Below are 24,980 nucleotides of genomic sequence, written 5' to 3'. Positions count from 1 at the left end.
CAGAGACACTGATGATTCTCTTGTATCTTCTGTACCCTCAGATTCAGAGTGCACGCTTCCATCCACCAGGGCATAGCACTACCCTAGGTAGACCTGCATTAGTTTTTCACTGTGGACTGCTGGAAGTAAATCTCTAGTTCTGCCTTTAAGTCTGAGAGCTACTGATTTAGAAGATGGAAATGTCCTGCATAAGAACATTGTGGCTTTACTACCCAGAAAAAAGATAAAGCATGATAGAAAAACTACTGCCATTGTTCACTTATTGAAGTCATTTGAATGAGAATGGCCCCCATAGGCTAGTACATTTGAATGTTTGATCCCTAGTAGTTAGAACTGTTTGTTAGGAGGTGTGGCCTTGTTGGAGGAAGTGTATCATGGAGGGTAGGCTTTGAAGTTTCAAAAGTCCATGCCATTCTCAGTTACCATGCATATGTTCTTTCCCTCTGTCTCTCTCCCTCCTTCCTTCCTTCTTTCCCCCTCTTTCTGTCTGGTGCCTGTGGGTGAGATAGAGGCCTTCAGCTCTATCTCCAGTGCATTCAGTGCTCCAGTGCATTCAGTGGCCGCCTCTGGGCTGCCATGTTCCCTGCCATGATGGTCATGGACTCATTCTATGAAATTGTGAGTCCCAAATAAACTCTTTTTCCTTATAAGTTGTCTTAGTCATGATGTCTTGTCACAGCAAGAGATAAATAACTAAAAGTTGTATTTTAGGATATGTGAACTATAGCTCCATAGTAACAACAGAGAAATAGAAGTGTTGCATCCTGCACAACAGTGTTTTAGTAAGACCCCAAATTACAATGATTCAATAATAAACCTACATAATTCAAATTATATCCATAACAATCTTTTGAAACACAAGGCTGTTCAATCATCAGATGATATCAACTAATCTATCTCTAGATGGAAACCTCCAATGGGGACAAATACTGTGTCTTAATTATCTTGCTCAATCTGACACACACTAAGCTGTCGAATCTAAGGAAAAACATCCTCTTTCCTATATTCTGCACATTATCTATGGGAAAATATTGCATATATGTTTTGCTATTTTTCCTAATATAAGTTAGAAAGATATGTGTTTGAAATTAGAAACACCTGTATCCAAAGTAAATTCTAAAGAGTGAATTGAAGTGTTGTATTAGTCAAGGAAGTAAACGCTGACATTTTATCTGGCTATGAAAATTAACTTATTGAGAAGAGAAAGAGCACTTTGATTCAAGTACAGAGTATTATTATAAACATTAATAAGTTGCCAAAGAGGTGATGAACAGTAAACTTTGTGAAGGCAGATATTTCTTCCTTACTTAAAAAAACGAAACAAAACAAACAAACAAACAAAAAAAGGAAAGTCTCACTATGTAGCCCTAGCCAGTCTGGAGCTCTCCATGTAGACCAGATCTACTTCAAACTCAAAGATCGTTCCTGCCTCTGCCTCCTGAGTGCTGGGATTAAAGGCGTGCACCACCACACCCTGATGAAAGCAAATATTTCAACTTGCTATATGGTCCCATTTTCTCCTTGGACTCAAGAATTGAATCCTGCATTTGTGCCAGCCTCTAAGTGTATTTTCAGCGAACCTTGAATTCCTTTCCTATCCACAATGAACTGATTTTCCTCATAGTTTCTACCATAGACTGACTTAAGTTTCCAAAGCAATCAATCAGAGTAATAACAGCCCAAACATCTGTGGTCAAGTCCATCTTAAAATTACCCCAGGGCTTTCATACAATTAGAGAATAAAGCTAAAAGTCTTTAAACACCCTTAAAAGGCCTGAACAGTTATCCAAAACTGTAGCTTATCCAAAACTGTCCAGCCATAATTGGCCCACCCCAGCCTTGGCTCTTTCTGCTGCTCCTTGCAAGTAAATAATATGGGCCTGTTTTGTTTGTGTGGTTTTATTATTTGATTGGGTTTGGCTTCAGTTATCTGAAACAGGATCTCACTATGTAGATCAGGCTGACTTCAACTGCATCTAACAATGACCTCCCAAGTTCTAAGAGTTCACACCCAGCTACTAATCTGAGCCATTTTACTGCTGTTTGTATCTCAACCTTCTGTTTTCAGACCTTCACCTAAATGTCACTCTTTGAAGACTTTATTTCCTCTGTGGCACTTACTGTCATTTTAATCAAGTGATATGAGTGAATGTCTGTCTGGAAGAAACAGGAAGGCTGGACCCAAGCTGAGCACAGTGGAGAACACACACAGGGCACTTGCCATGTTTCTCTTATTGAATGTATTCATGCGTGTCTCTTTCCTCCCAGCATGACCATTTCATTCTGGCCACTCCAGATATGAGCGAGCAATGAGCCTGAGACAAGCAGCCTGTCTACAAGAGTCCCATGCTTGACAAAGGCTGTGAACAAATATGCAAGTACTATCTCAGCTTCTATAAGCACTGATAGCAATATCCTGTTTGGTCACAATGCAAGCAAAGAATTCAGCAGTATATTATGCTTTGCTGAAGATACACCAACCTGGGTTGTCAGAAGGGAATGAGAGGCCACGGAGAGAAATGCCTTTAGATAGGAAACCCACAAGGGCTGAAGGATCAGGACAAAGTGGGGTCCAGGAGCCTTTGTCTTCACTTCCATATGCTAAGAACTAGGCCTGGATGTAGGGGAAGCTGTAGCCATGCCTTCTTAGGGGCTGGCTACAGGTGTGCCTGACCACGCTTGTGAGGGCGTGGTCAGAGGGACGTGGTCAGAGGGACGGAGTGTGACTGAGTTTGCGATTTCGGTTTCACTTTGCTGCTTGCTGTACAGACCACTAGCATGCCGGTTGGCTAGGTTGCTCTGTAAGTAAGGCTTTTCCCTATTAAATACCCTTATATTTCTACCTGACTCTGTATTGGTAATTTCCCACTATACCTGGAGAAGCTGGCCATCTCTGTAGGTGTGAACATTCTCTGTTTATACGTGGCTGAGGTGTGACAGTTGCTAAGGAAGCAACAGGGACTCCTTATCAAAAGAATACTGACTCTCACAGAAAGACAAACATTGCTGGGCTAGGAAATTTATAACCAGGCTGGGCTGGGCTTGCTCACTTCCAAATGCCTGTCTTTGAGAAGGTTCTTGACCTGTCAGTCACAGAGATCAGTACAGAGCAGTTTTAGTCAGGGGCGGGGTGACTGGCCTTCACAGGGTGAAAATTCAGGAAAAAGAAACCTGAAATGGAAATCAGGACAGGAAGCTTGGCTCTCCATTGCTGTCACTGACTCCCACACAGGCTTTCCTCTCTGCTTGTCACTGAGCTTCGGGGCTTTCTGGATATTGGTTTTACTCTGATGACTTATGACCAAGGCGTGACAATGGAAATCTGAACGATAACCTCCTAGTACCGGATGCCTGGTCCCAGAAACCACACAGTGCTGCCTGTCAGGAATTCTGGAACACAGGCTGCGAAACCAGAACACTTAAGAGAAGGGGACAGCAGAACACAGGTATCCCCAAAACAACACTACCAGGGGTAGCTTTACAGACAGCGCCTGCATGAAGCTCATCACGTCTCTGTGATTACAAGATAAAGGATTTATTGAATTTTTGCTGATCCAATCTCTACTTCATACATCATTGAGTTGATCTTAGCAGAGAGGGGCCAAGTACCATTCCGCAAATATGGCACAACCTCAGTTACAAAAAGTACATCCCTCAGGTTTCCTCCATTGTCTATCATTTGGAGGGGTTCACCCTTTCTGCATACTTGGGAGTTAAAGAGAACAAGGCAATTTTCTCATTTCCCTTAAAAAGAAAGGATGACATTAGTACAATCACAGTACGTATTCCATAGAGTCACATAATCTATAGCAAAGGCAGGTGAAAGGGGTTTATAACTCTTTAGTGAGTTCATGGTAGTTACACTCATGTAAACTCCCATAATACACCAGAATAAGAAGTCACACACTGACACTGCTAATGGTGGTGCTGTTGTCCTGTGGCTCCTGAGACAATCAGGATCAAGATGGCCAGCCAGATGCCAGCAAAGAAAGGGTATCATCTATATACAAGAGCCTAGGCAGCACAGCTCTGGAAGCAGAGCTACCAGAGCCAGGCTGGGCTTGGGACTTCTGGTGTGTCTGGCCTAAACAAATTGTCTTATAATTTCCCGTAGTCTCACTTCCCCATTAAGATGAAGATGCTTACCTCATGAGACTATGATAAAAGTGATAGCTAAAAACAATTGAGCTTTCTCTCACTACCATTCTTACCCAAAAGAGAAATTTCACTGAAACACAGTCACACATGCGTGCATGAACAGGCACATATGCACACACACACACACACACACACACACACACAAACACACACACACACACAAACACACTCATCTATCTTGCAATTTATGTTTCTGAACCAGAATTTGAACTTGCAAATAGATTCTGTTGAATATCCCCTACAACTTTTCATGCTATACTTCTACAAAATGTTCCTTAACATGACAATGTCCCCATGGCCCAATAAGTAAATGAGAACCATTTTAGACAACGGATTCAGATAACACGAGAAAAGTAGGCAGAGGAGGGGTCCTTCTTGAGGATCTTTGGGGAGAAATTCAAACATCCCTTAATCCCCTCAGGTGTTCCCATGTTGTGACAGGGCTCAAGAATATTTCCCCATTTAAATTATGGGTGATTTTTTGTCAGGGTGAGGTAAAGCATTTCACAGCAAGTGAAAGTCAGAAAGTAATGGCATGTACAAGCTTCAAAAATTAGTCACTGGTTACCATGGTGACAAAGACATTACCTAACAACTCACTGGGCTGTAAGTAAGAAGAGGATGTTAACTATGCTATTTTTTCTCTCCATTTTTTATTTAAATTAGAAACAGGATTATTTTACATGTCAATCCCAGTTCTCTCTGCCTCCCCTCCTTCCCTGTGCCCCCCAACTAACACCCTACCTATCCCTTACCCTTTCTGCTCCCCAGGGAGGGTGAGGCCTTCCATAGGGGGTCTTCAGAGTCTATCATGTCATTTGGGATAGGCCTAGGCCCAACCCCTTTGTGTAGGCTCAGGGAGTATCCCTCTATGTGGAATGGGCTACCAAAGTCTATTCCTATGCTAGGGATGAGTAATGATCTACTACAAAAGGCCCCATAGATTTCCGAGGTCTCCTCACTGACACCTACATTCATGGGTTCTGGATCAGTCTCATGCTGGTTTCCCAGCTATCAGTCTGGGAATCAAGATTTCCCCCTTGTTTAGGTCATCTGTTTCTGTGGGTTTCACCAGCCTGGTCTAGACCCCTTTGCTCATCACTCCTCCTTCTCTGAAACTGGATACCAGTTTGGTTCAGTGTTTAGCTGTGGGTGTCTGCTTCTACTTCCACCACCTGCTGGGTGAAGGCTCTAGGACAGCATATAAGTCAGTCATCAACCTCATTATCAGGAGAAGGCATTTAAGGGAGCCTCTCCTCTGTTGTTTAGATTGTTAGTTGTTGTCATCCTTGTAGATCTCCAAACATTTCCATAGTACCTGATTTCTTCTTTAAGCCTATAATGGTCCCCTGTATTATGGTATCTTTTATCTTGCTCTCCTCTATTCTTCCCCCAACTCAAACTTCCTGCTCCCTCATGTCCTCCTCACTCCTCCTCTTCTCCCCTTCTCATTCTCCTAGCTCCCTCTCCCCTCTCCCCCATGCTCGCAATTTGCTCAGGAGATTTTGTCCCTTTCCCCTTCTCCGGGGAACCATGTATGTCTCTCTTAGAGTCCTCCTTGATTCCTAGCTTCTCTGGCAGTGTGGATTGTGGGTTGCCCCTAAACCGAAGAATGGATGAAGAAAATGTGGTACATTTACACAATGGAGTATGACTCAGCGGGGAAGGGGGGGGGACAATGGAATCTTGAAATTCGCAGGCAAATAGATGGAACTAGAAGAAATCATTCTGAGTGAGGTAACCCAGTCACAAAAAGACAAACAGGGTATGTCCTCACTCATATATGGATTTTACACATAGAGTAAAGGATTATCAGCTAACTATGCGATTTTAAGAATAGGAAAGGGTCCCTATTTTCAGAGAGAACTAATTGCAAGAACTGAGATGCAGACTGAGAGTAACCTAGGTTTGACCCCTAGGGTCAAGATACATTGTGGTGTCTGTCCTACACTGTGCATGTCCATCTCTGTGCCTGGAATAAGCACACACAGCTGGAAGAGAAGAGTGGTGACATGTTATTTACAAACAAAGGACTGTGATGGGGAGGATGAGTTTTCTCACTCTCTAAACTCTTCATAAAAGGCTAATCTCTGTGACTGTGTGCTGAAGAACTGATGGCAGACAGACACAGGCAGTCCCTTTGAAATCCAGCAGGAAGAATTTCCTTTGCAAACAAGATTCCCCTCCAAAAATGATTTCAATGCCTTAAAAATAATGAATGTTCCCCTATTCCTGGCAGTTTGTATTTTCTGAATTTTAGCTCAAAAAAAAAAGATGACACAATGCATTGTGTCATGCTATTGTGATGCTATTGATGGTAATTTTTTAAAATCATTCTAAGAAATGGTAGTACAAACATATACTCCTCAATCTAACCTTGTAACAAGTTTGGGTCAGAGCACACCAATTAGGTCAGTCTCTTGAAAGGAGACCTGTCTGCCTCTGAAGCACACGGTTTCATAAATGAAACCGCAGTGATAAAGTATAACTGCCAACATTTAACTTTTATTTATTTATGTCCTCTTTATCTCACAAAGAATATTGTGAAAATTATATAGGTGTAGAAAAGTAAAAATTTGAGAAAACAATCAAATGGAAAACTGCTTATGGACTGACTTAAGGAAATCAACAGTATACTTAAAGACAACCATCACCTGACAGGAAACCTAGTTGAACTGCGACCTCTCCATCTGCATCCAGGAACGTAAAAAGAAAACCTGATCACTCTGAAAGTCTGAGTCCTTCTGGGAAGAAAATATAATTTCTGAAGGCATTTCCAGGCAAAGTGATAGCTAGAGGGCCACCACATACAGGGACAGCAAGCGCGATCCAAGCAGGACACTACTCTGTTCCCGCCTCCAACCATCTGAATCATGATGAAATCCTAAGGTCACCCCAGAAACTGCTGATTGGGACAAATGAGGTCTACCATATTTTAGAACCTGAGGTCACCCAATTCTCCCTTCTCAATTGCACTGTGTATTCACTGGTACCAGCTCCAGCCAGGGAACCAGATAACAGGAGCGGAGCAGTTTCTTGCCTCCTTCCTCATCAGTCCCACAACATGTCCACCCATGAGGAAACTCAAATTCTTTACAAGTGCTCTCAAGAGGTTAGTGGGAGGCTAAACTGTTTCGGAAACTTCCAAAGATGAAATTCTAGAAGCACAAAGATCTAAAGCTCCCTCTTGATTCCAGAGTCCAGTATTTGATGGTGGTCTAAGCACTTAAACAAAGTCAATATTCATATACTGGAGTTTTGTCTTGAAAAAAAAAAATCAGCAAACAGAGGTAATTTGCTTGGTTCAGCTTCTGGCACACAACAGGAGATCAGTAAACGCTAATTTTCCCCTCCCACACAAGAGAACTTTAAAATACTGTTTTTCTTTCTTTCAGAGTCATTCGTAGTCCTCACATATCTCTGCATCTAATTAAACTTATTAAACAGAGCTCAAATAACCCACAAAACAACAGGCCCCCAAGATCCATGAAATGGTCAGTATCCACACAATGTCACATTTCACATGAATTTTTGTCATTGTTGTAAGTACTTTCAACAAAAACAAAACAATGGAGAGAGAAAAATGAAACCCAGAGAAAAGAGAAGTAAAAGATAACTAGATAACTAAACTATTTGCTGTAGAGGTAGAATGGACCAGCAGGCAAAGGTACTTGTCGCCAAGCCGTACAACTTAAGCTTAGTTCCTAAGTTGTCCTCTGACTTCCATACCTTACACACCAATAAATAAATACAATTTGAAATAATTAAAGTAAGCAAAAGTGTGGGGTTTTTTTAAAAAAACAAAACTAGAAAACCTACTTGGACTTCACATTTTTTTTTTTTTTTTTTTTTTTTTTTAAGATAGGGCCTGGCGATCCTGGAACTCCTCATGTAGACCAGCCTAACCTCAAACTTATAGAGATCCACTTACCTCTGCCTCCCAAGTGCTGGGATTAATGAACCTCACTCTCAAATGTGCTAAACAGTATGTTTTTAATACTAATGTAGCAGTTTTGGCTTTACAGATCCTATTGCCACAGAGGGTAGGGACACAAAATTTTGACCAACCCTAAACAGAAGAAATAGCAGTTATCTACTTCCCTTTAATGTGAGTGCCCCAGAGTAAGTAATGCAGTTGCCTACCTTTTCTGTGATGTAGAAGTTTGAACTATCAGCATGCTGCAGTGCAAAATATTCATGGTTGGCAAGAGACCACCTTTAAAACACAAGCATAAACAATCAGAAATGTGAAAGTGGCAATTTCTGTTTTAGTAGTTTCATAGGGTTAAGATGAATTAAACTCTCTAGGATTAGAATTGAGCCAGACAGTACTTGTTACAAGGCAGTAAGTTCCCAAGATAAAGCCCACCCTCACTACCCAGTCTCCAGCATTGGTCCATCCTCACTCCTCAGGCCCCAGCATTAGTCCATCCTCATTCCCCAGGCCTCAGCATTGGTCCACCCTCAATATCCAGGCACCAGTCATCTCACAGGTGGCTGCCTAAGCCTAGTCCTACTCTCAGGATTTCATCTCAAACACCAGAGGTAGGGTGAGTGCAATTTTAAAAGCAACACTCTTCACTCTTTAAAAGACTGGAGCACAGAGATAAAAACAAAGGAAATGAACACACTTCGGCTGTCTCAGAATTCCAAATTCTTATTTGGTATACTTGACACATAATTAGAACACTCCAATTAAATATTCCAGGTCTTATGCATTTATCAGGAATATACTAGATTGCCAATCCTGCTGTGCCAGTCCACACATCTCAAATACCTTTCAAAAGTATTTGCCCTTGGATTGTCAGCTCAGGCAGAAAAGTAGGAAAGCCCTATGGCATGTGAGCTCCCACATCTGCTCTGGCATATGAGTCCCTTCAGTTTTCTCAGATGGAGTGTGTGCTTAACCCTAGGAACCTTTTAGATGGCTCCCTGCTGGGAAGGCCAAAAGTCAACAAAAGCAAGCCTACACCCACCCAGCTATTTCACAGTCGGTTCTTGGAGGAAGATGGTTAAGACTGGTAGAATGGGGTGCAACCTGCACACAGGAATTGTAGGTGATCTTTGTTAGACTGAGTGGTGAGTTAGGAACATGTGTATGACTAGCACTTATTTACAGTGCTTCAAATAAGGTCCACCATGCCACTGCAAATATTTTATTTGCCTACTATATATACATACTAAAGAGCTTCAGGGAGCCCTGAGTGACACTTACCCATCACAGACTTCCTTTATTATTGCAGACAGTGGTTTTTTCTGGGGAAAAAAAGGAAATAGAGTTAGTTTCATTTCAACATTTTAAACAACAAAAAGAAACAACTAATAAAAAACTTTAAGTGAGGAAAATTTACATTTTCTACTCTTAGCTATCAGTGAGTCTCTTACTTTTCTCAGGGTTAACAAACTACTAGGAGTCCCATCAAGTTTATAAACTTTTTATTACCACTATGATCCTTATTTCTATACTGAAAATTAACATCATACTTAAATTTGTCTTACTAAAATCAAATAGGAGCCTGTAAGGTCAAGGTGAACCCAGAGTCCCTCGAGCTATATATGAATCAGGCAATCAGTTCTTTGGTTTTATACAAACAAGCTTTAATTCATGACCTTTTTAAAGATTCATTGTGTCTGTCTGTCTGTCTGTGTGTGTGTGTGTGTGTGTGTGTGTGTGTGTGTGTGTGTGTGTGTGTGTGTGTGTGTGTGTGCTCCTGTGCACACAGAGGTGACTGTAGCTCCTTGGAACTGGAGTTACAAGTGGTTTTGAACCACCTAATATGAGAGCTAGGGACTAAACTCAGGTACTTTCGAAGAACAGTAGGAAATTTAAATTATTGAGCTACCTCTCCAGCACCTAATCCATGATAATTTTATGAGAACACGTGGCAAATGGGATATGGGGACATACACCATTGTTCTTACAGGCATGTAGACTTTTCACCCAACTGTGGCCCCAGTAAATGCCACTTATTCAACAGCTTGAACCAACAGAGAAATGTGATCATGACACCCTGTGCTGCTTCATCCACTGGCAGCTGACCACAGCTGTGCTTTTGCCCTAACTGCCACAGCTGTGCTCTGCCTGCCCCCACATCGAAGGAATGCACTGAGAAGGTACAAGCAGACACTGTCTGTCAGCAAAAGAAGGATGAGAAGAGTGTGTCAACCAGAATAACCGAAGATGAGGAATGGACACAGGGAACAGAGGAAGACAAATCACAACCCACAGCTCTGGGGTGGAAAGGCACCCATTTTAAAAGCTAGTGCTCTTGACCCTCTGCAAGCAAATGGTGTGGTACTCAGGTAGAAATTCTGACTCAGACTGGCAAGCTGAGACCTGGCAGCCTACTGTGTCTGCAGAGTAAGCTGTTGTTACCTTAATCTTCTAAACATCACTAGCTCATCTGTAAATGAGGACAAGCAACTACCCAACCTAAAGGCTGTTATGAAAATTAAATGGTTGTAACTAAAGAGTCCTAAAATGGTTAGGTTCCTTGCCCTGACTGCTGCTGACAAAGCTCATCCTTGGCCTTGAGCAAAAGGCTGCCTGTCTACAAGGGTACTCTAGGCATTGCTCTTGTGGTTTTTCCACAGGCTTCAGGAGCCCCTGAAGGACTGAGCTGATGGACAAAAAGAACTCCACCACCATGTTCCCCTCCATGGGTGCAAAGCAATGTCTGTTTCTGCCTGAAGTTGTGCACATAGTGGGTGAGGAAACGGAACCAGATTTTTTTTTTAAGTTTACCTTTTGTTTAATTACTTAGACACATTTGAACTGACATGGTACCTGGACACACTTTTGGGCTACAGCATGGTATTTCAATACATGCTGCACAGTATGAAGAAACTGGCTCAGGGTAACTACATACACATATACTTCTCTAGACACACATCATTTCTCTATGTTGGAAACACTCAAAATCATTTTTACTAGCTATTTCCACATTTTCAAGTAATTCTTTTTGAACACAGTTATCCTACTGTCCTTCAAAACATTGGAGATTGATTTTTTTCCTGGGCTAGACCATGGGAAGGGTGAACTCCTGAGCTCAATACCTAGCACCACACCAGAATTAGTCTTTCCTATCCAGCTGCACCCATCCCCATTAACCATCCTCTCTCTGTACTGTGCAAATACTCCATTGTAGGCTATCATAAACACTATACAATCCTCAACTTGAGATTATTTTAGCATTTTCATATAATTTAAAACATATACTTGTCTTTTCAAGTCTGACTTATTCCACTTAGCATTATGTATAGGGGAACTAGAATTCTTGAGAAATGCCCAGAGTCCGATATTCTGACATCCTGAGTTTTAGATGTCGCCTTTTAGATGTTGACTCGGGTCTATACTTAAGTTACACACTGCACAAGTCCTTGGCCTTTGCCAGGGTCTGTCCACTGACTGCATCTGTGACCCAAATGGGAAGAAACATTGGGAACAAAATTTTTGTGAACACAGGCCTCTAATTACAAGATTCTGGAGGCAGAGGCAAGAGGATCTCAAACTCAAGATCAACTTGGGTTGCACAGGAAAGCCATCTTAAAAAAAAAAAAAAGTAAGAAAAAAGAAAAAGAAACAGAACTCCTTCTACTAAGCCAACAACTTGATATCCAGTTAGCAAAACCCTTCAGGAAATGAGGATGTAAGGATGGGTCCTACCAGAGAGTCCCATAGCCCCAAATCTTACCATTTGTGCCCTCAAAGACAAGATAAAATATCAAGGCCAGGCTTCAGTCTTAAATAATATTAGAGAGACAGATCAAGCCAAAAGGGCATGGTTGCTGCAATAGGAAAAGGTTTCCAAAGCCACTGCTCCGAACCACGCCAAACCTCTAAATCTAGGACTCAGACAATGACTTGAGTTTTAATTCACATCTGATTCACAGATAAAGAACCCAGTTTAAAAAGACAGACATCTCTGGGATACTATTATATCTGGAACATTCTGAAGTTGAATATGTGAAAAGAATAAAGACCATGCAGCTGAAAGAGCTTACAAACTCAATACAGAAAGATTAAACAAAAACTCATCCACAGCACATAAGGAACAATGGTGAGCAGAACATTCAAAATACATCTCAGCCAATTAAAATGGCTGTTACATAAGGATGGGGCTGGCTATGGCCCACTTTCCAACCCTTCTCCTATTTGTTCTAATCAAACCTTAATCCAATAACCTATAGCAGGTCACACCTTCTTTTTCTGTCAGCTTCATTTGACATTCTTTCCAGTCCTTCCTTTGGACCTCCTTCTCAGAGCTTCCGTGTTACCCTTTCAATGAAGGAAATGCCCTTTCAAGAAAGACCTCATTCCTCCCTTTACCTCAGCCTTCCTAATTCCAAAATTCTTTTCTTGTCTTCTTTCCTCTTATCAGTCAACCCCTTGTGAAGCTCACTGACCACAACAATCCCAAGTGCACAGTTCTGTTTCTAAAGATGCTCACAAAAATCAGTTACATAGATGGTGTCAACTCCACTTCAGACAATGTGATCATGAACAAGAACGCATCACAGGGGATTCCCTAGCCAGCCCTATCATTATCTAGATGAATAATGTTCTGTGGCCCTCACATCCTCCTGCCCCACCCTGAGACCACCCTTCACCATCACTGTTGCATGAAACCCTCTGTGACCCTTCACTCTCCTTGTGAAACTTCATCCCTATGACCCTTTACCATCACTGTGGCACCTGACCCTCGTCACTGGGACACTTCACCCACTACGATCCTTCAGTAGCACTGCAGCACCTCTCCCTCTGTGACCTCCCCCCCCTCTCTTTCTTTCTCTCTCTCTCTCTCTCTCTCTCTCTCTCTCTCTCTCTCTCTCTCTCTCTCTCTCTCTCTCTCACCTCCTTTCTATGGACTTTTGCCCTTACTGTGGCACCAGACCCACCATGACTCTTCAACTCTTACTGTGACAGCCATCCCTCTGTGACCTTTCACCCCTCAGTGTGGCACCTTGCCTTCTGTAACCTTTCATCCTCACTGTGGGACTCTAGCTGCCATGACCCTTCCCCTTCACTGTACACCCTGCCCTCTGTGAATCTTTACCCTCACTAAGGTACCCAGCACGCTATGACCCTCCTTCAATGTCACAGTAGCACCCCACCCTCGATGGTCCTTTACCCTCATCACAGAACCCAGCCCACAATGACCTTTCACCCTCACTTTGGCACCTTCGTTATATGACCCTTCCTTACCCAGTCTGCTATGACCCTTCACTGTCACTGTGGCACCCAGCCTACAACAACACATCACCGTCAATGAGGCACTCCACCCACTGTGACCATTCACCCTATCTGTGTCATACCCCCCCATGACCTCTCACCCTCATGGCAAGCACCCTCTGTGGCCCTCCATCTTTACTGTGGCAACACTGTTACCCTTGGAAATCATTAGCTCCACCTTTTTCAAGTCAATCAAATCTGATATCCAGTTGTAGGCATGTGCTGTTGATAGTCACAGACATCACCCTAATCACCTCTTTACCTTCTTCTTCCTCCTCCTCAGAACTCCTCTTCTTCAGAACTCCTGCCTTCTCAACCCAACTCAACCCTTAGATGAAGCCTCCAACATGGAACCCTGCCACCATGGTGTCCTGAATTCTGCTTCTCCAGAGCAAGAAGCTTCAAGCCTGAATTAGTAACTGCTTCTGCAAATTTACAGCCAACTTCTGGACCACAGGGTCAACTCAGACATGTTGTCCATGAATTCCTACACTCCATCGATAGTCTTTTTGTCTAATCACCATGTCAACCACAATTAAACAAAATTCAACTTTTTCCTCAAATTCACTCATGTGTCTCTTCTAACATCTTCCACAGATTTCTGGTGACCACTGCTACCTATGATACAAATCCCTAAGTTCAACCTCCAAGGCCTTCCAGAGTCTGCTGCCAAGGCAGGCTACTCCATACAAATGACCCACACTTATGAATTTTGTGGATGAGTAAAATAAATATGCTAGATCCACATTTTCACTCTGTCAGGTGCTCTGTTGAAAATGCCCCCTTTTTCTTTGTTCTACCTCTAACAACCGAGATGTTACAAATTATTTATCATCCATGTCAAAGCCACCTTCTCCAAGTACGTGTCCCTGATCTTGCCAAAACGACATAACATTCTCTTTCTTCACCTGAAACAAAAATGACTCACTCCTGAGCACTCTGCATATTGCCTTTTCTTCTTGTCCCTTGAGAACAAGTCCTCTTAGTTCACCTGTGACTTCCCCCATTCTTGACCCTCAGTGTAAGTATCACAGTATATAGGTGCCAGTAGAGACACTCAATGTTTATCTTAACTGGAAATCCATAAAATTGACTGTTCTCTAAAATCCAACATCCTCATGAAGCATTTGTCTGCTTAAACTACATCCTGGGTTCACTTCCAAAATCACTAGTTAATGTAGGAATTACCAATACAGAGTCAGGTAAAAATATAAGGGAATTTATTAGGGAAAAGCCTTACTCACAGAGTGACTAGCCAGCCGGCAGGGCAGCAGTAAGTACAACAAGCCTAAGATGAAACAGAAGAAGGGCAGCCCACGTGCATGCCCCTCACTCTTTGGAGCCTATCTTGGCACTTGCTCTGGAGACCAGGGTGGCCTCGAACTCACAGAGATTCGCCTGCCTCTGCCTCCCGAGTGCTGGGATTAAAGGCATGCACCACCAACACCCGGCACACCCCTCACTCTTAAACCTTCCATACTTCACCCTAACCATGCCCTCGCAGGCACACCTGTAGCCAGCCCCTAGCAGGTGTTGTTACAGTGTCCCCTACAACTAGTCAAATAATTAAGAAATGAATTAAGAAACAAGAATTTATAAGTAAGAAGCAAACTATTTTAAAGGAGAGACAGGGATAATGGGCTGGTTTCCCACTTTTACAGCATATTCTGCTACTGGGTGGCTCTTAGCAGCTGTTGGCCATAAGCTCTCAGATACACAAAAGCTGTCACTACTCTGCACAGATTTGGTCTCAGAAGAAATGCAATGCATGGCTTGGAGCCAACCAGCTGATGAGGACAACTCTGCAGATGATAAAAAGGACACAGAACACAGGCCGGCACCATCAGTAAGACGTATCCAAAGGACAAGACAAGCTACTCTCAAGTCAGATTAAGATAACAAACTAGGAAACTCAGGTCTGGCATCATAGTTTTTTCACTTCCTGTATAAACCTTTGAGTTTGGCATGAGGCAGCTGGCTGACCAGTGAATTCTAAGCCAATCATCATCTTTACCAATGGTATAGTTAGATAACACTTGTCTAAGATGTTCTACAAGCTGTTTCTGTCTTTGTCCAGTTCTTCAAGATTAGGAGAACATCAACCTGAGTAGCACATGTAGCCATAGCTTTCTAAGATTCGCTGAATATTTCTCCTTTCACTCACTGTTCTAGTTTCCTTTCTGTTCCTCTGATAAAACACTATGACCAAAATCAACTTGAGAAGGAAAAGGTTTTTAGCTCACACTTCCAGGTCTCAGTCCATAATTGATAGAAGTAAGGACTGGAACTCAAGAAAGGAACCTGGAGGTTGCTCACTTGAGGCTTTTTTCTTTGGTGACTATAGACTTTGTTAAGTTTACAGTTAAAGCTAACTAGGAAAATCATTGAAAGAAAATACCTAAAAGAAAAAAATAGGTGTTGTGGGAAAAGCTTTGTACACTGTAAATTTGTATTGCTGATAGCCAGGCAGGATTTGGGGGGCAGAGAGAATCTGGGGAAGTAGAAGGTAAAGCCAGAGGATTCACAAGCCAGACAAAGAGAAAACAGGACATGTAGAAAATGAGATAACAAGCCATGAGCCACGTGGTAAAACTTAGATAAGAAATATGGGTTAATGTAAGTTATAAGAGCTAGCTAAAAAAACAATCCCTAAGCTATTGGCCAAGCATTTATAATTAATATTAAGTCTCCATATGGTTGTTTGGGAGGCAGCTGGTGGGACAGGGCTGATGGCCAGGAGACAGAGAAAGTCTGACTACTACTAGGTCTAAAATATAAAGCCAAGTCCCCCCCCCCCACACACACACACAAGAATTCAAGAATCAGTTTTCTCAACTCTATTGGAAATCATTTGTATTCAAATGGTGAAAGTAAATTATTTCAACTGCTTAAGTATGGTTTTATAATAGATACAATAGCCCATAAAGACAAATATCTGAAGCTGTTTGTTTTGAAAGTTAAAAGTACCTTCCCCAATTACACAGTGCATTGAGGTCAGAAAGGCAGGCCTGCGTTTCAGAACCTGGAGCACTAGACCATGGCCACATTTCTGCATGCACAAAGGCTGTGAGCCACAAACTTTTCTCCTTTTCTTTTAGTCACAGTGAGTCAACCTTTTTAATATTTCAAACACATACTCATCTGTTAAATGAACTCCAAATTTCCATATGAACCTGACTGGCAGAATGTCATATACATATACTTAATGACTTGGCTTTCTTTTTCTTCTTGAGAACTTATTTATCTTCTCCCTCTCTGTATTTGGAATTGTTCCTGGGACCTTGCAACGCTAGACAAGTGCTCTGCCACTGAGTTATGTCACCGGTAAAGCTTACCCTTCCTCTAAAGACTTACTCTTCTCTTTTTACCTCTTATTCTCCAAGACAGTTCTCTCATCTCATTTAATTGATCCAAGTCTGTAAGTCCAGAAAGAAGATTCCCCATAAAAAATATTTTTATCTATTTTTCATGAAATAAGCTGAGGTCCTGGAAATGTCTCATTTTCTAGCAGTTTATTTTTAGCCTACATTTATGGCATAGCTCTCGATACCTGTGTCCTGGTTCTCCCGCTCCTCTCCCTTTCCACTTTCTTTAGAAAAATGCAGTAGCACATGTTTCAGATTCTCATCTTCTTTTCTGATGCTTCTTCTGTAGTTTGGTCCCGAATGAAACCCCTGCACAGATCAGTGGCATTACAGGGCTCTCCTGCCACCCCTTAAAATGGAACCTTTCTCCTTACAAAACACGCTTTCTCTGTCTGCCTGTTCTAAAAAAAAAAAAAAAAATCCTCAGGGCATATATCCCTTTAAGGCATGAGAGACCTGCTGAGGGCTGTTTATTTAGGAGCCAGCCTGCCAGGAGGCTTTTTCCCAGGAGAACCCTCAGCTGTTATTCCTCATCAGAGTCCCTCCTGGTTCAGCATGGTGTTTCTAGCCTCTCCTGGCGACTCAACCACCTGTTCCTGACTGCTGGCCAAAAATCCTGGCTTGGGGACTTTATGCACCCCCTTGCTCATCTTTGAGCTATACAATCTGTTGCTGTCCATGTTTCTGCCTTGCCACCTGCCTGCTGGAGCCCACTGCAGCTCAGCTGATGTCCAGACACCTGTCAGTACAAGGCATGTGGGCTACAGTTCTCCACTCTGACAGCCACACTTTAGGTTCAAGGGTATCTCCTAGAAACAACACTCAACTCCATCAATATCCACTAGGAACATTTTTAGGACACAGAAGAACATGCTCAAGGGATAAGATTAAGTGAAAGGAACACCCCCCCCAAAACTGCTGGGATGATGATCAATGCCTAGTTCTTCTGACCTTCTCCTGACTAGAACCTTCTGAGAACTTCGGAGAAAGACCTTGGGCTGCACACAGCTTTTGCAGTTCCTGGTTTGGTAAAGTTAGGTATATTACTATTCTTCCAAAAAGCAGTTTAAAAGCTGTCCTTTGCACACAGTAATAATAAAAAATGAGACAATGTTGCAAGAGCCTGTGGTCCATAGTAAGATATAAGTGTCACCAACAAATAGGTTCACTCAATGTAATCTCCCTGCTTAGACATTCACAAATACATTTTTTAGAATAACCTCTGATTAAAGAAATTAAATAAATTCCTAAATATCCAATCCTTCCTCCTGCTATGAAGGGACTCTAGTGTATGGTGATGCATCTTGAACTCTATTCTTAAGGGTATTTTTTTGTGTATTTGACCAACAAGAGTCTATGTGCTTTGAGGATAGCTGCCTCTGTGACCCTCTGGCAGTTTCCAGATACACAAGTCTCCCCTCACACAGTATGCAATTTATGAACCCTGAAGAGTTTTCACTTCTCTTTGTCTGTGGTCTGTGACTGTTCCTGAAGCTAAGACAAGTAGCTGAGAAGGTACACAGGCAGAAGACAAACCAACCTGTAGTCCCCATCGATCACTGACCTTCCCATACAGCCATTTACTCACAGCCCTTTAATTGGAAAACTATTTTCCACAAAGATCTCAAGTTTTTGGTCCTAAATTCTTGGTCCTTTCTGTCGTGCTTTAGAAGAATCTGACAGAGGCTTTATTCTGACCCTTTGAAGTGCTACTGCACAGCGCTGGGGATTTTCCTTTGCTTTATAGATGGAAACTCAGTGAACAGATTCTGCACAGCAGTTATGCGTAATGTTGGCCCAGAAAGAAAAGAAACTCAGCTTCCAAATGTCAGGGTACCACAGAGAAAGCATTGGCATGTTGGCTGCAACTTGCACAATATGATCTGGAGAAACTTTAATGTACAATGACCCATCTAGTTCCTTGACACAGGGTCAAATGACACCAGTTACTGTTAGCTTTATTGTCCTCCAAAGATCTTCTGACTGCTCTACACTTCGGAGCTGCTGGGTTAGTATGGAGAAAAGTGATGTGCTCTCAGAATGGTGTATACACTGCCTGTTTTCCTAATGATGCCTGAGCTAATCTGAAAGATAATAACAAAAATCACACTTCCAAGAGCAAATTTAGCTGCTTCTTGCAAAATAAGTATTGTGACAACAGTTGCAATGTGAATCACTGAAACAATATTACAGTAATTATAAAAAATGACAGAGGGGATCACAGCAGCCTCCCAAGATTAATATGAGAACCTGAAAGATGACAAATCATGCCTCCTAGTTCTTGACAAATGATTCACTTAAAAAAAAATCATTTATTAAAAAGGACTTGTTTCAAGTTTCATGAACTAATCAAATATTTTTAACCAGCATAAAGTACAATATTTATGCCACAAAAAAATCACTGGGCTATGAAGATAAGCAAAGACATAAATAATTAGCACTCCAAAGCATTAGTGGGCTAATGATGAGCAGTTATCTCTCTTAGAGGTTCTAACACATTCTGTAGAAATGTTTTTTCCCAAAAAATAAAAAAGAAACTCCAGTTTTGAAGAAAACTGACTCACAACACAAAAGCTGTTGTGTCATCTATGACCTCCTGAGTCTCCTTCCAACTGTTCAATGTTTTAGCTTGCTCATAATCAGTATCTCCTAAATTTCATTGTCTCTGACAACAAGAACCAATTTCCTACTTCCTATCTCTTTCCCAATTTTCCTCAACATCAAGCCTTCCAAGAAGCGCTTGAAGATGACGGCAACCTGGACTCTGCCTTGCCCTTACCATCAATGTCCATTCCTATATGGAAACAAATGATTCACACTGTGAACTGATTCAGGTTTGTGATCTGCTTACCTGTCTCCATGTCAAATAATCTACCTATTTGTATCAAGCTAATATACAGAAGACTAACCATATTTATGGGTACAGTTTGAAAATAAGAAGTCAGAATGATAACATGTGACTGTATGCCCTGACAGATGGGAAGTGACTGAACTAGGTGACTTCCTGTGAATAAGCCCTAAATACAAAGTTAGGAGTCAAGTTCGGTTTAAACACGGGGTTAGGAAAACATTGTCAACTGCAAAGAAGATGGAAGTAAGATGCACTTTTCTTAGTTAGGGTTTCTATTGCTGTGTCGAAACACCATGACCAAAAGCAATTGGGGAGGAAAGGGTTTATCACTTACATTTCCAAATCACAATTCATCATCAAAGGAAGTCAGGATAGGAACTCAAGCAGGGCAGGGACCTGAAAATGGGAGCTGATGCAGATGCCATGGAGGGGTACTGCTTTCTGGCTTGCTCCCTATGGCCTGCTCAGCCTGCTCTCTTATAGAGCTCAGGATCCCCAGCCCAAGGGTGGTACCCCCCACAATGGGCTGGGCCCTCCCACTAATTAAGAAAATACCCTACAGGCTTACTTACAGCCCATCTTATGGAAGCATTTGCTTTCTTTTGTTTTTTAAGATTTATTTACTTATTATATATACAGTGTTCTGTCTGCGTGTATGCCTACACACCAGAAGATGGCACCTGATCTCATTACAGATGGTTGTGAGCCACCATGTGGTTGCTGGGAATTGAACTCAGGAACTCTAGAAGAGCAGCCAGTACTCCCACTTACCCTTTGAGCCATATTTGCAGACCAGAAGCATTTTCTTAATTAAGACTCCCTCCTCTCAGATGATTTTAGCTGTGTCAAGTTGACATAAGACTACCTAGCACAATGTCAGTCAAAAGAACACAAGAGTGAACTGATGGTTAAGGCAATTTTAAGAAGAAAGTTCACATTCCTAAAAGTTTTCTGCCCTCTGACTGGTCTCTCATTCACTATCCAACTAGTCCATGTGTTTATGAGTGGACACACTATGCCAATTTATCCTCCCTTAACTGTAATGGGTTGTTGAGATATCTGACAGCAGGCAGTGGAAAGACTTTGGGCTTCTTAATATGAAATAAATGTTCCATTAACGTGAGGGTGACAACCTGAGGCAAAATGCAATCTTGAAGAATATTAAAACAGGCTTTGCAGGGAAAACCTAACATATGCAAGCAATGGCCACAATGTCTTCATATTCCTGTACCTTCAACAAAGCATTAATGCAAACTTTTACTGTCTGTCCTCAATTGACCAGTCTTGAAATATATAGCAACAATGGCCACTAGCTGATCACATATTCATATAAGAGAGTATTACTAAGCCTACTGCAATACTGACAAAACTGTATGAGGCTGTGTACATAAAATGCTCAAAGCCGTGCAGCACCAGAGATACCATCAGAATGGAAGGACACTGTGACTCTGGGTAACTCGGTGCTAATTCTTGGTGACAGACATTACTTAATTTATGATCTTTTAGCATGTCCATGAGACTAGTGGATGATCCATCCTCACATATTAGCCACAGAACTCATGATAACCTTGATGTTAACTCTGGAACTTTTAATACCCAAATCAGCACCTCTAAGCCAGTTTCCCTGTGGTCCTCCCTTGTCTCAGGCTGCTCAAACTCAACTACTACCTCCAAACTCCCAATTTTCAACTTGCATTTGTCTACTTCTAGCTTACCAAAATACAGACCGGCAGTGACTATTACATCTCCCCTATCCTTCACTGTAGTGTCAGGTTCCAAATCTGTCCATTTACACTGAGGAAACATCTGAAACCTTCCTCTTCATTCTGACTATAGACAGAGAGGAGCAATTAACAGCAGGTACCATGTGAAGTTCCACAAGCGTGTCTGCCTGAAGACACAATAAATGAAAAGGAATAATTAAACAGACTCCTATGATGAATTAGGAAGATTTGACACCATCACAAGAATACATGAGGTTAAAAAGGCAAGCTGGAAGCAGAAACCATCTAGGTCATACACAGAAATTCTTGAAAGCTCCTTGCATCACAGGTTTTTCGATGGGAAAATAGCATAATTGGGTATGTATTCTCAAACAACAGTAAATTTTGCTGGAGGCTGAGAAGCCAATGAAAACCCAAGGCAATCTTGAAAGAGGCAGCCACTGAACAATGTCCGGCCTGAGGCACAGATTACAGAGGGAGGAACAGAGGCCACAGGGGACACAGCAATGGTACTGCCATTACTCTGGGAGACATTGCTCTCAATTCTACCTCCCTTGTTACCAGGCCGTGATATAATTATTTCTTCTCTGGGTTGCTGCAGGCTAGCTATTCTCATTCCATTTTGCAATTAACCAAACAATTCTCAACGTGGGGGGCATCTGAAAGTACAAATCACCATGTCATCTCCCTGATTATACCTTTTGACTTACCATCTCCTGGACACAAAACTATGTACCTGGAGAAAGCCTTGACTCATGAAGTCACATAAAACCTGTCTTTTCATGGTCAAATTTCCTTAAACTCCAAAGGGATAAAATATTAGGCAGAGTTTCTTTAAACACTGCCTCTCTTCCATGCATTCATTCTCTCTGGATTAGTAGAACTGGCTACTGATCATAAATTTGGACTTTGCTAGCACAGCCTGACATTCATAATCTTCACTCCTTTCTTTTTAGGCTATCTTTTGGATGAATCCCTACCTTTATCCTATTTCACCAATTCTCTCATTAGTTAAACCTACTTTGTGTGTTTTATTCTTTTCAATAATTGGTATGCTATACCTTTTATTTCATTTGCTATTTGTACTGTTTCATCTCTAAGGTTTCTTGTTTGGTTTTCCTCATGCTCACTTGTTCTATGTTTATAACCACCTACTTTGTGTCCATCGTCTTTGTTTTTGTAGTTCTTAGTGTCTCTCACATAAAGTTCTTCCTTTGACAATGCTTGACATTGTACTGATCTTCAGTTTTCCTGGGCTGTGCTCCTCAACACTGATAATCAAGGGTGATAGGTATGATAACAAGAGAACACAGTGGAGGGGAAGTTTCCTACAATGCTGAAGGAGATGGGAGTCTAGGAAGACACACAGTTCCAGCTTAAGCATAAAGGATGAAGATAACCATTACCAAAGGAAGAGGAAAAAGAGAAAGGTGCACAGGGGCAGCAGGAACAATGGAATGGAAAGTGAAAGTGAAGTACCAGAGATGCCTGGGAAGGCAAGACAACCCAGCAGATGTATCTATATGTATTAAGAGGTCAGGGATGACAGCTAGAAATTAGAAGCACCCAATCATCAATGAAGACCTTATAAGTCCAAACATTACCACAAGCTTGCCCCATATTCATAATGGGAAGACCCACACTGGTCCTCATGAAGTCCTCATAAATATTTTTAGAATCCTTAACTGACAACAAGGAAAATGATGCCCTCTCAAAAGCCATTCCTTTCCACAATTTACTACATTGTCTATAGGATAAACATAGAGAATGCTAGCATCACCATTCTCCTTTACTCAACTAATAGAGCTCAGAGTAGTGGCTCTGCCATTTGCCAGACACTGTGCAGGCACAAAGCACACTCTGGAACAATATAAAATATCATTCAATGAATGGCCTTCAGGGGTGGCAAGGGGAGTCCTTCATGACATTAGAGGTGCACATAGCAAGGACTACCTATCTTGTGTGAGGAGCTGAAAATGACCTCTCTCAGGGATTTATACTTCATCTGAGATGTAAGAATGAATGTCAACTAGACAGAGAAGGAAAGAATGTAATTACAGGTTTTAAAAAGTGATATTTTATAAAGGCTCTAAAGAGGAAAGGATGACATTTGATGACAGGCATCAGGAAGCAATGGTAGCCCTAAAAGGGCTGGCAAAGCCCATAAGGGATGAAAATACAAGAAGAAACAACAGAAGATGGATAGAGTCTATACCCATTAGGAAGGAGTCTCTCCAGCTCTGGTTTCTTTGAAGAACTGTGGGAGATGGAAGGAGTTGTCATCATGATAAACATAGCATTGGATAAGAGGAGACATTTAACAATGGCGGTTGCCAGCCGACAATCCACACTGCCAGAGAAGCTAGTAAACAAGGAGGACCCTAAGAGAGACATACATGGTCCCCTGGAGAAGGGGAAAAGGTCAAGATCCCCTGAGCAAATTGGGAGCAAGGGAGGAGGGGGGAGGGAGCTAGGAGAATGAGAAGGGGAGAAAAGGAGGGATGAGGAGGATATGAGGGAGCAGAAAGCTTGAGTTGGGGGAAGAATAGAAGAAAACAAGAAAGGAGATACCATAATAGAGGGAGACATTTTAGGTTTAAAGAGAAATCAGGCACTAGGGAAATGTCTGGAGATCTACAAAGATGACACCAACTAACAATCTATGCAACAGAGGAGAGGCTACCTTAAATGCCCTCCCCTGATAATAAGATTCATGACTGACTTATATGCCATCCTATAGCCTTCATCCAGCAGCTGGTGGTAGTAGAAGCAGACACCCACAACTTATCACTGAACTGAACTAGAATCCAGATGCAGAGCAGAACGAGTGATGGACAAAGGGGTCCAGTCCAGGCTGGTGAAACCCACAGAAACAGCTAACCTGAACAACGGGATATCTTGGTCCCCAGACTGATAGCTGGGAAACCAGCATAGGACTGATCCAGACCCCAGGAATGTGGGTTTCAGTGAGGAGACCTCGGAAATCTACAGGACCTCCTGTAGTAGTTCAGTACTTATCCCTAGCATAGATGTGGACTTTGGGAGCCCAACCCACATACAGGGATACTCCCTGAGCCAAGACACATGGGGGGTGGGCCTAGGCCGTATCCCAAATGATATGATATACTCTGATGAACCCCTATGGAAGGCCTCACCCTCCCTGGGGAGTAGAAAGGATATGTGATAGGTAGGGTTTTAGTTGGGGGGGGGGTGTTGGAGAGGAGGGAAGAGACTGGGAACTGGGATTGATATGTAAAACAATCTTGTTTCTAATTCAAATTTAAAAAAAGAAAAAAGGAAAAAAAGAAAAGGAATAAAAGAACAATGGCAGTTGCTAGAAACAAAAGAGGAGCAAGCTGGAATTTTACTGCTTTTTTGTCCCCAGAGCTTGGGACACACATCACCTTAGTCACATGCCACTAAAGATTAAGTACAAGCTGCCTTTATTTACAAAGTGCAAACTTCATCATTCTGGAGACACAGAGTTCTTCATACTGAAGTGTGTGTGTATATGTGTGTAAATCTGTATTTGTCTGTGCATATCCCACCATACACTAATCTCTAGCTAATCTATTTTTTTAAAGGAAACACAAGGCATGTCACATACAAAAACACTGCAGAAATGAAGCAAGTTTTAGTGGCAAAGTTTC

General features: G+C 42.0%; 1 protein-coding gene across 2 annotated transcripts in view; it reads right to left on the bottom strand.

Moving 5' to 3' along the window:
* The window catches only part of Elmo1 (engulfment and cell motility 1), a 523,874-nt gene that overhangs the window by 399,239 nt on the left and 99,655 nt on the right, over positions 1-24,980 (bottom strand). For both annotated transcript variants that reach the window (XM_027409370.2, XM_027409371.2), the window contains exons 3-4: positions 9,374-9,414; positions 8,302-8,374 (exon numbers count right to left, since the gene is read on the bottom strand). In XM_027409370.2, the coding sequence (XP_027265171.1) occupies positions 8,302-8,374; positions 9,374-9,414 (114 nt within the window). The remainder of the gene's footprint in view (positions 1-8,301; positions 8,375-9,373; positions 9,415-24,980) is intronic.

The sequence above is a fragment of the Cricetulus griseus genome, chromosome 3 (genome assembly GCF_003668045.3).
Source record: "Cricetulus griseus strain 17A/GY chromosome 3, alternate assembly CriGri-PICRH-1.0, whole genome shotgun sequence".
Lineage (NCBI taxonomy): Eukaryota > Metazoa > Chordata > Mammalia > Rodentia > Cricetidae > Cricetulus > Cricetulus griseus.
Note: the sequence above shows the minus strand (reverse complement) of the source record. Positions and strands in the feature narration are given on the sequence as shown.